At 41.7% G+C, this 12966-nt stretch overlaps 2 protein-coding genes across 6 annotated transcripts; one reads left to right on the forward strand and one right to left on the reverse strand.

Annotated features, from left to right (window-relative positions):
* The first annotated feature begins 385 nt into the window (after positions 1-385).
* On the forward strand, positions 386-6088 carry LOC103723431 (putative protein phosphatase 2C 8). Of its 3 annotated transcripts, none has more exons than XM_088709036.2 (3): positions 386-1549; positions 4388-4493; positions 5135-5390. In XM_088709036.2, exons 1-3 carry the CDS (start codon positions 731-733, stop codon positions 5155-5157), a joined length of 948 nt encoding a protein of 315 aa, XP_088565162.2. In that variant the 5' UTR covers positions 386-730; the 3' UTR covers positions 5158-5390. The 3 variants fall into 3 exon arrangements, with proteins under 3 accessions (XP_088565162.2, XP_088565171.2, XP_026655882.4); XM_088709045.2 differs by having other exon boundaries at positions 389-1549; positions 5302-5411; XM_026800081.4 differs by lacking the exon at positions 5135-5390 and adding an exon at positions 5519-6088 and having other exon boundaries at positions 477-1549.
* A 1168-nt stretch (positions 6089-7256) lies between these two features.
* LOC103723425 (large ribosomal subunit protein eL33w) lies at positions 7257-10031 on the reverse strand. 3 transcript variants are annotated; one of them, XR_016397909.1, is made up of 7 exons: positions 9785-9937; positions 9647-9682; positions 9329-9557; positions 9176-9218; positions 9003-9043; positions 8491-8669; positions 7257-7443 (listed from the first exon to the last, which is right to left on the reverse strand). XR_016397909.1 is itself a non-coding variant. In XM_089926381.1 (5 exons), the coding sequence occupies exons 1-4, from the start codon at positions 9814-9816 to the stop codon at positions 9177-9179; spliced, it is 339 nt and encodes a 112-aa protein (XP_089782507.1). In that variant the 5' UTR covers positions 9817-10031; the 3' UTR covers positions 7257-7443; position 9176. The 3 variants fall into 3 exon arrangements, 1 of the variants encoding a protein (XP_089782507.1); XR_016397904.1 differs by lacking the exon at positions 9003-9043; XM_089926381.1 differs by lacking the exons at positions 8491-8669; positions 9003-9043 and having other exon boundaries at positions 9785-10031.
* Between the last annotated feature and the right edge of the window lie 2935 nt (positions 10032-12966).

The raw sequence follows: 12966 nt of genomic DNA on the forward strand, positions 1-12966 counted from the left end.
CACACGAATCCACCGCCCCCTTAAGGTGCGAGATTGAGAAGGCGGCATTCAGAACGCAAAGAACTCCCGTATCTCCTACCGTGGCAAGATCCATCAGGGTCGTCGCTAAAGGTCCACCGATCAGACGGATCCAACGGGCCATTCCCAATGTCCCGTCTTTTTTCCCGTTTGCTTGACGAGATTAACGGCGGGGATGTCGCACGAGAAGCTCCGTATCGGGACCAGCCCAGCCGGCCATCGTACCGCGCGACACGCGTCCACCTAAACCCGTCCGAAACATCCCACCGTTCTCCGTTCCGCTCACCACCCCGTGATTCCACGTGCCTCCACGTGTCCCGCCTTGCGAAACTCCTCCTCTGCGGGCCCCACACGCTCCTCGTTTTCCACATAAAATGTCCCTCATCTCTCTCCCCCACCCCTTTCCGCTCCTGGCTGGACCACCCGTGGGGGCCACGACCAAGTACCAAGCGCCCATCCGCCGAGCCACGTGTGGCCCGTCCTTGCATCTATACCGTCCACGTCTCCACCTCGAAGTATCCACGTCGAGATGCGCCTGGGGGTACGACCCTGCGCGAGGCGGACACAGGTGGCCCGCATCCGTCATCCGCGGACGATCCGACGGTTGTGCGCCCCACACCCGCGGGGGCCTTTGGTCCCAGTGCGGTGTTATTAATGATAATAGTAATAGAGAGGCCCGACCGGCCTTCTCTGTTCGTCTCCCACCGAGATCATGACCGACGAAACGGAGTCCGAATACCCTCCGACTAGAGGAAGAGAAGGAGATGTAGGAGGAAAGAAAGGGGACGGTGAGCGGGTTCTTTGTAAAGACGCTAAAATGGAGGGGGCTTCTGATAACAAGTACCGGACGGCCCGCCGACGGAAGCTGGAGATCCGGCGGTTGAGAGCCGAGGGGCGGGACGGCGTGATCAAGCGGATGCGGAACCGGGTGGAGAATTCGGACTCCTCCGAGCTCTCCGAGTCCACCTCGTCGTCGTCGGCTTCGGCGGCGTCGCCGCCGTCCGATCCCGACGCCGACTTGCCGGCAGCTGTCCTGACCGCCGGAGCCGAGGGCAAGAACGCTTGCGTGTGGCACGGGGCGGTGTCGCTGATCGGGAGGCGGAGGGAGATGGAGGACGCGGTGGTGGTGGCGCCGCCGGGGTTCGCGGTAGCGGCGAGAGGTTACGACTTCTTCGGGGTGTACGATGGGCACGGGGGGGCGTGGGTGGCGCAGGCGTGTAGAGAAAGGCTCCACGTGGTGCTGGCGGAGGTGGTGGCCGCCGCCGGGGAGGAGCGGGGGGAGGGGGAGGGGGAGGAGGGGGAGGAGGGGCGGCGGTGGAAGGAGGCGATGGCGACGAGCTTCTTGAGGGTGGACGGGGAGGTGTCGGAGGCGGCGGCGGGGTCGGGGGCGGAGGCGGCGGAGAGGACGGTGGGGTCGACGGCGGTGGTGGCGGTGGTGGGGTCGAGGCGGATCGTGGTGGCCAACTGCGGGGACTCGAGGGCGGTACTCTCTCGCGGCGGTGTGGCCGTGGCCCTATCCTCGGATCACAAGGTATACTATACTGTAACCCTAGGTTGATTTGCTCGCCTTAATCCATTATTAATTGTACCTAACAATTCCAGTTATGTTTTAAATTCCTTTAATTGCCTATGATTCCTACATGTGTCGCGCGTGGGAAGGTGGGATTCAAAGAAAAGAAGGGAAGAGCCTTGGGCTCCACAACCCACACCTATATTCTATTATTTCTATACCTCTCTAGGATAGCTTTAGTTTGGTCTCTGTGGAATCTTGTTAATTTGATTTACTCTTTCTATTCCCGGAATGCCCTCGCTTTTTTCAGGTTTCAGTTTAGAATTCTGAGAGTCTATTTATTTGGACCATCTCTTAGGTCTTCTGAACCTAATTTAACTTGACAGTCACATATTACAATCAGAGGATTTTTTTTAGAAAAATAATGATGGAATAACCTTTTGGACTGAGTTCAGTTTTAAACCTTTGACCCGTTTAATTTGTTTTGGCCTATTTAATAATTTGGTCGGGTTATGATCCGGCATGTTTAATTTGTTTAAAACCTATTTAACCTGTTTGAAACATGCTTAATCTATTTCTGATCTGTTTAACCCAACCCGCTTAACATGTTTCAATCCATTTAACCCGTTAAAAACATGTCTAACCTGTTTAACCGCTTAACCTGTCATTTAGTATAATGCTCTAAAACATAAATGATAACATATATTTTCTCAAACCGACCAAAGAAGGAAATAAAGAAGCAACTATTTAAACTTCACTAATAAGGATTGCATTGCATCGGAATGTAACATCAAGGTTGTAATTTAAAAAAATTTAGAGTGCAGCAGGTCTATGTGCAACAAGGGAAAAGTTGAAGGGATCAAAATGTAATTCTTTTTAAGTTTAGTTTATGACGTATGCACCTAAAACTGTAATCCAAATCTATTTATGAAAAGATAACAAAGCATGTCAAATTGAACTGAAACTGAGTTTCTCAAAAATATAGAAAAACTAACTAGTTTGTGGAATGATACAGATATAATACATGTATATGCATGATCGTGCGCGAGCATATGTATGCATGAATGCATGGACAGGTGGATGGATGGATGGATAGATGTACACATGCCTACCTGGCTGCCTGCCTCATGATTTTGAAGATTGTTGTCATGGAACTATTTGAGGGCTGATTGATGAAACCTTAAGGACTGCTTGCTTTCTCCCCCCTCCCTATCCTCCCTTTCAACCGCACGTTCCTTGCATCTGACTTCTCTTCTGATTCTAAACCCCGAGAAGAAGTTAGTATGGAACCTTGCTATATCGGATATAATGTTGATAGTGCTTCAAGGTCATTCCCATTGTAATTATTGTTAGGATCATTGTTTTCAAATGGCTCCTCCTCCTTCCTCATCCTCCCTGTCAACTTCTCTTTCCTTGCATCTTCACTTCTGATTTCTAAACACTGACTAAAAGTTAGTATAATGCCTTGTGATATCTGGTGTAATGTAGATAGGTCATCATGATCTTTTCCAAGAATTACTGTTAGGAGTATATCTTAAATTGTTTAGGAAGACATGTATTGGGTAGGAAGGATAAATCCTTATGGGTAGCTTGGATAACTACTGAAGTACTTGGACATCTTGTGTGCCAACAAAAAATTTAAGGAAAGTTATGGGTTTAGAGGAGAGCATTAAACCCAACAGCATCCCTCTGCAACCCTGTGTACACATCTACACCTTGTTAGTAACAATGCATGTGTTAGTGCCTTCATTTATAATGTCCATGGATCCACGATGATTGGCCTTTATTAGTTGCATTGAATATCAGAGATAAAGGTCATGCAGTGGTTGACAATTGTTCATGGAGATGGATAGCAATGAATATGATTTTCCAGTTTCTTAAAGAGATGCTGAACATTTACTGAGATTGAACATCTTTTTTTCTTGATGTTGCTATAATTTTTCTTTCATATGTTCCGCAATAAAATTTCGGCAGATGTTGACAAGCATCTTTTTTTGACAACATTCTTCCACAAGTGGTGGCTTTTTATGAATGGCATTTCCTCCTTAATTTGAAAACCACAAACCAATTAATCTCACATTATGCATAGACATGCAATCATTTGTAATATATAAATAGCAACTATCATGTCAGACTGCATCCTCAACCATCATCATAGATCCTTTCTTTATAACTTACAATTTAGCGAGCAAATCAGAATACATGCTTAACTGATTCTAGTTTGTGAAATGTATGCTCTGTCAGTTCTGCCTGGTTTGATTGTCCTAAGAAATCATGATTTATCACTGGGAAAGTTGCTACTTGCTACGCCCTTAACTGATTCTAGTTTGTGGAACGTGTGCTCCATCGGTTCTGTCTGGTTGGACTATATCCTAAGAAATCATGATTTATGACTGGCAGAGTTGCTACTTGCTAACATTTGAGAACTCGTCAGCAAGGGAAATTGCCTCAGATTGTAGAACGCATGCATCAACTCCTATCTAAGATTGGCAATCGCTGCTTGCAAGACCATATGGGTTGTTGAATATTGATCTGAAATTTTTTACTCACCTGTTAATGCTGAGTCATCTTGGATTTGATTAAATGCATCTTTCATAAAATATGCATGATATTAATTTTTGCAGTTTGTAGACACAGTGGCTTAACAGTGTGAAAATTCACAAGCTCCGTTTCTCATTAGGCTCCTGAATTTCCTGGCACGTGTGATGCAATGCTGGATGCTCTATTTTGATTCTTAACTAAGCTTCTTGTTGGGTTCTAAGACTTGTCTGCAATGTCTTTTGGTTGCTTGTGCATTTAATGTGTCTGCTTACATAGGTACGCTAAAATAATATTGGTGAGAATTTTCTGCTTGTACAGCCTGACAGGCCAGATGAGATGGAAAGAGTGGAAGCAGCTGGAGGGAGGGTCATCAACTGGAACGGTTACCGTGTCTTAGGAGTGCTGGCTACTTCTAGATCTATCGGTATGTGTCTCCTGTGGCAGCCACACTCACGTTGGATTTACTTAATGGTAGTTGGCAGTGATAGTTAAGATAACCTTCAATCAAAACTGAAACTTAGAGTTTACCAGGTTATCTGCAATTATGCTTTATAATGATACAGTAACAGTGATCTGTTGATTTCAATCCATTGTAGCTAATAGACCCAAATTTCATATATTTAAGCTCAGTCGTGTGCCTCCTGTAACTGAAATCACTGTGTAGAATGTAATGTACTTGGTACCGGGCAGACTGTCAATGGGGGGAAGACTTATAGAGTGACTTGTCAACTCGACATGTTTGGGGAACAATTTTAAATTTTCAAGGAATTGGGGTTTCTGAAATTCGTCATGTTTTTAGATCTTAGAGATTAGTTAAGACTCCATGCCTTGTGGGATGTAGTTTGATAAATGTGTTTTTGACATTCTGATAACTCTCATGTATGATGTTCTTGAAGTTGCAGGGTAACATGGTTTCTTTTTTTTTTTCATTAGTTTTAGTCATGCCAATTTAATGAATTAAAATACTGTGAATCAGTACAATATTAGGAATTATTGTTCTTTAATCTAGCACTGCATGAGCCTTTCAAATAGAGTGTATAGAAACTGAACATATATTCATTTCAGACAATGTTGAAGCTGCTTTCTGACTGACTTGTACACACTATGCTGTGTCAAGTCAGTTAGAATTTGAATCTCACTTACATACCCCATTGATCACATTTTGGACTGGAAGTTTCGAAAGTCCTTGTCTGTTCAGCGATCTTGCCTAACTAAATGCTCTTGTTTTGAAGCATTGGAATGAGGAGATTTTAGTGTGTCAGCAAGTGAAAGTGTTTTCTTATTTCATACATGTCTATAAAGGGGTCCATCAAATGAATGGCATGGCAGGAGATCAGTGAGTCACATCAACCATGAAGATCATGCCAGTGTATATTCTGTAATATGTGGTGTATTTGTTGAAGAAATTTTTTTGTGTTCTTATTTTGGCCATTTGTCCCACTGGTGCAGGTGACTACTACCTCAAACCATATGTGACCTCAGAACCAGAGGTCAACGTGATCGATCGAACAGAAAAGGACGAGTTCCTTATATTGGCTAGTGATGGATTGTGGGATGTTGTGTCCAATGAGGTGGCATGCAGGCTCACAAGACGATGTCTCAGTGGTCGGACCGCAAGAATGTTCCCCGAGGCGGTTACCGGGCGTTCTGCTGCCGAGGCTGCTGCTTTGTTGGCTGAGCTCGCAATCTCTCGGGGCAGTAAAGACAACATAAGCGTTGTTGTGGTAGACTTGAAAAGATAGGGGTAGTACCACCTATTTATGCTCGACACCCCTTGTCCCCTGGTCCTTCTTTAGAGTGGGAGCACACTTGCCACTTCTATCAGGGATTTGTTGATGGAGACGGAGACAGAGGGAAGCCAATATCAAATGCTACGGGACACGTGGCCTGGGACGCGTAAGCTGTAACAAATCTCAGATGTCGAAATCCCAGGAAATGTCAATCATGCAGGTGTACTAGTTTTCTGAGGATCTAAGAGATGTGCCCACCTTGTTTATATTAGCAAGCTTAGCTTTTCTTTTCTTTTGCTGGACCAAAAGAAGAGGGGGGAGGGAGGGAGGAAATCTCACCTATTTTTCACCAGAGAATGTTCGATGCCGGTGAAAAGTTTGCTCATATTCTTTTCGATTCGTAGGTTACTTCATGTGTGAATACGTCACTTTAGCATCATTTTAGTGCCAGTTGGATTAAAAGTGTTTCTACTGAATGTGTTCAAGCGGAAGGCATCTGGTCCTTATATTTAATCAAGGCTCTTACGTTTTGAACTTGGACCATTTTGGTGGAAGCAAAGCTCCGTGCTTCCACTTTGATGCAGCGAAAAGGACACAAACTGATCAAATATTGATGTTCGCGCATGTCAGGCTAACTCAAGCCTTCCGTAAAACACCACCTCTCTCAAGCCTGCAGGGGACTCTACATATTCACATCAATCACATGTAACCCTATGTTCGGCAACAGGTTAACTGTTCGACTCGGGAAGAACTAGAAATACAACAACTGAAAAAAAGAATACATTTATTAGATCATGTATGACAAACATCGTCTCCCACCATTGCTTGCAAGATTTCATATGCAAATAGTATCCTGACTACCAGCTTGGACTGTGGGTGATGGGCAGCATCACATTTGGACAATGCGATGAACTCAGAGCTTAAGCATCTTTTTTCCACCTTGAAAACTTAGGCGTCGCACCCAACAATCAATCTTACAGGGGGTCACGGGACCTAACACTTATTAAGGAACCCAATAACTGATGTTTTGCAAGTTATATGGAAACTCCACCGCTAACACATGGAGTCCCACAGGCTAAGCACATTTTCGTTAGTTTATCCCGATGAATAAGCATTGTCCTAATATTGAGAGAACATAATCCCTCATCTGAAAACCTGTTGCATGCTTTATTAAACAAATACTTAAAAGCCAAGATTAGCCAAGATTTACAGGATTTTCAAATAGGGTTGGCCGAATGTCTCCTGTGATGTGCCAGGTGTTGACTTATTGCTTGATATAACTAATCCCCAGCCCGACTTATTGCTTGATATAACTAATCCCCAGCCAGAATTGAAGATTGTGATCCTCAGTATTGATATGGTAATCATCACTTCTCCAAAGCGGATCTGTCCTCTCAATCCTGGGTTCGTTCTAGACCCCAACAACATTTCAGGTTAATTTATTAATAGACGAAACAAACCAAAATGCAATAACCTTCTAATGGCAAAAATTTAAGTTCCACATCTGTAAAGGGGAGACTGCAGAAACAGTAAGTGGTCTTGGTATAAAACATCAGCTTTGATATTCTAAAAGAAAAACCTCTAAAAGCAGATGTCATTAACTCAGCTTCCAGGATGCCTTCAAGTCACCGCACATCACCATACCTAAACATGAAAGAAAACAAGGTATTAGAATCCCAGCAATTGTGAGCATTTGCCATCACAAGAATGAGAACTATAAGGCAATGGGGCATTATGAGCATGGTGCGAATATCTTATACATAAGCAGAAACAGAAATAAAGGTTTGGATACAAAATGCTAGCCAGATACACTTGTATGTTTACATGACTTGGATATGTTGTATTCTAAAGAAAAGATTTGTACAATTCTACTTCTCATTTAAGCTTCCCCACCAGCCACATCACAATCAATTGGTCAAACTGCTATCTTGATCACTCACAGCCAGTTTATGTGACAAAAATATAAGGAACTTTTTGGAGCATTCTAACAAAATGAAAGAGAGCATCATAGCATATAAAAGCAATAATATATATATATATATATATATATATATATATATATATATATATATTACCCAAAAGAGTTAAAATATTGCCGTATAAGTTGCAGTTTACTATATATTACGCAAAAGAGTTGAAGCCATGGTCCCTGGAAATGGAAATCTACCATCATATCTAAGCATTTGAATTGAGAAAAAGAAAAGTTGCAACAAAGAACCTCCATATATGTTTCTGATAAAAGAACCGCTTAATGCCCATACAGGGTACATGCAGAGATTATTTATGTATGATAAAAGCCATATTCTGAATCAAGTCAATTATCTACCACAGTATTTACTGGTTTAACGCTTATCTATGAGTGGAATAAGAGCAAATTCTATTTCAATATCTCTTAACTTTGTGCATGCCATTCCCAAGCTTCTTTTTTTTTTCTTTCAAGTATAAACACCTCATGCGGAATGTGCAAGGACAAACATTATAAAGATAAAGTTTCACAAAATTTTCTGAAATTAAATCACTTCTCCAAAATTTCACAAAATTATGATGAGATCCCTTTCAACCATGATTAATTTTTAATGAAAAATTGAGATGTAAAGATAAAGTTGGAAGGTAATTTCTAAAAGTTACGAGATAGCCAATCCATGTCTATCAACAATGGTATCCAGAAGCCAAGGATATGAGAGTGTTTACCCTAAAATCCCATTCCAGTGCAATATATCATTGGCCCGATAGGAACCCTAAAATCTTTGGTACCAACCCCCAAAGACTTTATCTACTACAATAGTCAGCACTCTCAATAGGAACAACTTGATGTTTCCTTTCTTCTGTGTGCGCCTATGTTTGGTGCCAAGGATCAGATGCATCAAACCCTAAAAAGAACAGGTTAATAAATAAAGCACTAACCATGTATTATTTGAAAAATGTTACCTAGATTAATACACTTAAAAAATAAACATATGACTAGACGCTTGGTATAGCATATATTCAGAATCAACCAAGTATATTAAGTTCTTGATAACATCTTTATTAACATATTCACAATTAACAGAAAACGACTAAATGAATAGTGCATAATTAATAATTATAAAATCAGCCAACAAAATAACATAGCAAAGACCAGCTTCAAACCCTAATTAGCAAACGAGGGCAATTAGGTAATCAAAATGAACGTTCAAGAACAAAGAAGTAACGAAAATAATCACCACGGAAACCTAAACGGCATCTTGACGTAGATGTAGCAAACCTTAAACAATCAATAAAGTCTCATCAAAGCCAATCATCAAACAGAACAAACAAAAATAGCATCAAACGACTAATAATCTTCAAATAAATATGTTTTCAATAGTGAGGAAATCGACTGCCATTGAAAGCTAACCTTATATGTTGCTCGGGTACATGAAAACTCGAACCTTCCCACCCTGCAATCAGATAACAAAAACAGTGAGCAAAACACGATCATGCTTGCAAACAGCTTTTAATCCATCAAAGAAGGGGAAGAGAAAAACAAAGGCATCGATCGGATTCAAACCATGGACTTGGGCGGAAGGTTGGACTTAAACTTGGCGCGAACAACACCGCTGTTACCGTGGGGGCGTGTAACCTTGCCCCAGATGCACCGGTACCGGCTCCCGTCCGACTTGGTCTTGGCCTTATAGATATACGCCATCCTCTTGCCGCAGTACCAGGCGACCTCCTCTTTGGTGTTCACCCCCTCGATCTGGATCAACGACGTGTTCTCATACTGGTTCGACTTCGATCTGATCAAAATCCCATACAAAAATGTGAGAAAAGAAGCGACAAATTGGGGGAAAAGCGAAATTGGTTAAGCGAACGGAATCTTGCTTACCTCTTGTATCCAAGGATCGTTCCTCGAACATAGAGCCTGAAAGAGAGAGAGAGAAGATTGGAGGAGATGAGACGATGAGAACAGGAGAGAGGAATAGAGAGAACGAAAGGGGAAGAGGAGAGGAGAGAGTTCTCGAACCTGACACGCTCTCCTTGCCTGCCCTTCACCATTTCTGCCGACGGCTACGGGGTTTGGGGAGCGCGGCGCCGCTGGTGTCGAGTGGGAGAAACCCTAGCCGACGGGTGGGAATGGGGTTTAAGCACGCTTAGCGTCCGAACGCGCGTCAATGGGCTCTGGGATCGGAGGGTCGTCATCGCATCAGAGAACGAAGTTTCTCCCCTCTGCTGGCGCAGGCCGTACACCCAATTGGCCCAAGCCCAGGCCTGTTTCGTGTGGTTCACTTCATTCCTCAGGTTGTTTTTGTTTTCTTTTGGTGTTGTTTTTTGGGTAGTACCAAATGAGAAGAAGAAGAAAGGAAAAACAAGGTACAAATTAGGGAAAATTAATTCCCCACCCTCCGGATGACTCGGCTATAACAAACCGTCCATGTTGACCCAAAATGAATTATCCGGTCCAATGGCTCTCCAAAGTATAATTCGCGGTCTCTGGAAAAATTAATCATTCAAGTTTTTGTACCGAATATGCCCCGACTTTTGCCCACAGTAGTCTTTTGAAGGCAGAAAATTGAGTCTGTTGGAGTTCCATCCCGATATTCCCTGATCGTGTGGCAAACGGAAGGCTTTTGAAGGCGAGAGAATGTGTCCATTGGAATTCCATCCTGATATTCCCTGATCGCATGGCCAACAAAAGACTTTTGAAAGCGAGAAATTGAGTCCTCTCTTTTTTGAGATTCCAAACATTTGTTTCCCGTTCGATCCTTGTTTTTCTGTTTGAATTTGTGTCGTGCGGTTGAGATTCCAAGCGGAAAATTGAGTCCTCTCTTCTTTGATATTCCAAGCAGATTACGCATTTGTTTTCCGTTCGATCTCTGTTTTTCTGTTTAAACTTGTGTCGTGCGGTTGAGATTGCAAGCTGATTATATCCCATCTTCTTCCATTTTGCCTTATGCCGTGGGGAATTAAGATCAGGTTTTCTGTGTTTATGATTGCTCTGTTCTGCTCCACTCTTCCTCTGAGTATGTTATAATAGAGATATTTTGCTGAGCCGCCATTTGAGATCAACTTTTCTCTATTTATGGATGTTCTGTTCTTCTCCACTCTTCGCCTGACTCTATTATAACAGAGACTTTCTGCTAAGCTGCCATTTGGTGTCCAAATAAATTGTGCTGAATATGATTCAGAAGCACTTGTTGATCCCTTCTTTTTCCATTTTCATGGCTTCAAAGAACACTAGTAGGCCGGTTTTCATGGCCATTTGGTCTTATGGTAGCGAGGCTGTTATTATTTCCATCTCTGAGGACACAATTCTTAATCAAATTTTTAATAAAATAGTGGAAAGGTGGAGACATTTATCTTCTACAATAATAAAAGTTAAGTTTTATATTCCAAACAAATTTAGAATGCTTGTTACGCTCATGAGTGATAAGGATGTTCGTAACATGCATCAAATACACGTCAACTTAAATGCGACGGTGATCGAGATGATTGTTACTCATTCTCAAAGCTTGATTGAAGCTGCTGATGTGGTAATCGATACGAGGTATTCCATATTTGAAATTTTAGTTTGTGTATTTTAAGCTGAAAAGACATTATTAAGTGTGCTGAAATTATGTTTATCCTATTGTATGGACAATGGCTCATCCCATTGTGTTGAAATTAGTTGGAGATCTAAAAAATTTTCAAAGGGTAGCTCAAGTAATTTTGGTCAAGTTGTTGAAGAAACAAGAGCAGCAATTAAAGAAAAATGAAATCAAAGAAATTTCTTAGATGCTTGGAAAAGCTGTATAGAGGGCGTTGGTCAGAAATTCAAGGATGTCGAAACTCTTCGTGACACCATTTGCAATTTTTGTATTGTAAATTGCAGAGATTTTGTGTTCGTGAAGAATGATCGTGAGCGAGTTACTGTTGAATGTGCACATGAAGAATGTGAATGTTGTATCCATGCTTCTCGACTTGAGAATGGTGAAAAGTTTGCAATTAAAAAAATGAACGGTAACCATACATGTGGAGGAGGGTACAAGTCCGGTCTCATCTGAAGGCTTCAAAACATTAGGTTTCGAACATTGTTAAAGATAAACTTTAAGATATATCATTATATAAGCCGAGTGATATTGTAAAATATATTCGTCGGAAATATGGTGTTGAATTGTTGTATCATCAAGCTTGGCATGGTAAGGAGGTGGCTATGAAAGAGATTTATGATCGTAGATCACTATCTTATGACCGAATTCGGTAGTATTGCGACGCCATGCTTCAAACCAACCCCGACAGCATTGCAGAGTATGAAATAATTGAAGGTCGATTCAGACGTCTATTCATTTATTTTCATGCTTCACTATTGGGTTTCATAAAGGGATGTCGACCTCTAATTTTTATAGATGGAACATTTATAAATCATAAGAATGGAGGTGTATTGCTTGGCGCCACTTCTAAAGATGACAATGATGATATGTTTCCTATAGCTTATGGTGTGGTAGATATAAAAACTGATAAAAAATGGGATTGGTTTTGCCGGATTTTCAAAGAAGCTATTCATAGTTGCAATGACTATTGTGGTCAACAGTTCACATTTATGACGGATAGACATCAGAAAATTATTAAATCGGTGCCGAAGTACTTTTCTGGTTATTACCACTCATATTGTATCCGTCGTGTGAAAGAAAACTTTAAGAATCATGTTTGTATCATTATATTCTGAATAATTTAAAGTAGAAAGTATCTAAGTAATATAGCATGCGGTATATCTGATATTTAATTATCAATGCAGGTGCTTGTCCATTTTTGTGTAGTTGAGAGAAACAGGCTATTTGATTTACTAAATGTTGTTGCGTATACTCCAAGGCTTAATGTTTTCCAAAAGCTAATTACGAAGCTTACATCAGAAGTTCCTGATGCTACCACCTTTCTCCTACATGCAAACCCCGAGCATTGGGCAAATGCCATTTTTTCAGGTCCATGCTAGGGCACTATGACATATAACGTGGCAGAGTGTTATAATAGTTGGATCATGGAGGCTCGTCATCTGTCCGTCCCGAAGATGGTTGACCATATCAAGCTTCAAATAATGCAGATGATGCATGAACGGCGTAATCGAGGATATAACATTCAAACCCACCTATGTCTAGATGCTGAGAAAGTGTTACATAAAAATGGAGAAGACGGTCGGAGATTATCCATGTTTACGTCTAACATAAGGATATA

The sequence above is a fragment of the Phoenix dactylifera genome, chromosome 1 (assembly GCF_051530095.1).
Source record: "Phoenix dactylifera cultivar Ajwa chromosome 1, Ajwa_hap1_PhDact_Kaust_v1.1, whole genome shotgun sequence".
NCBI classification, from domain to species: Eukaryota; Viridiplantae; Streptophyta; class Magnoliopsida; order Arecales; family Arecaceae; genus Phoenix; species Phoenix dactylifera.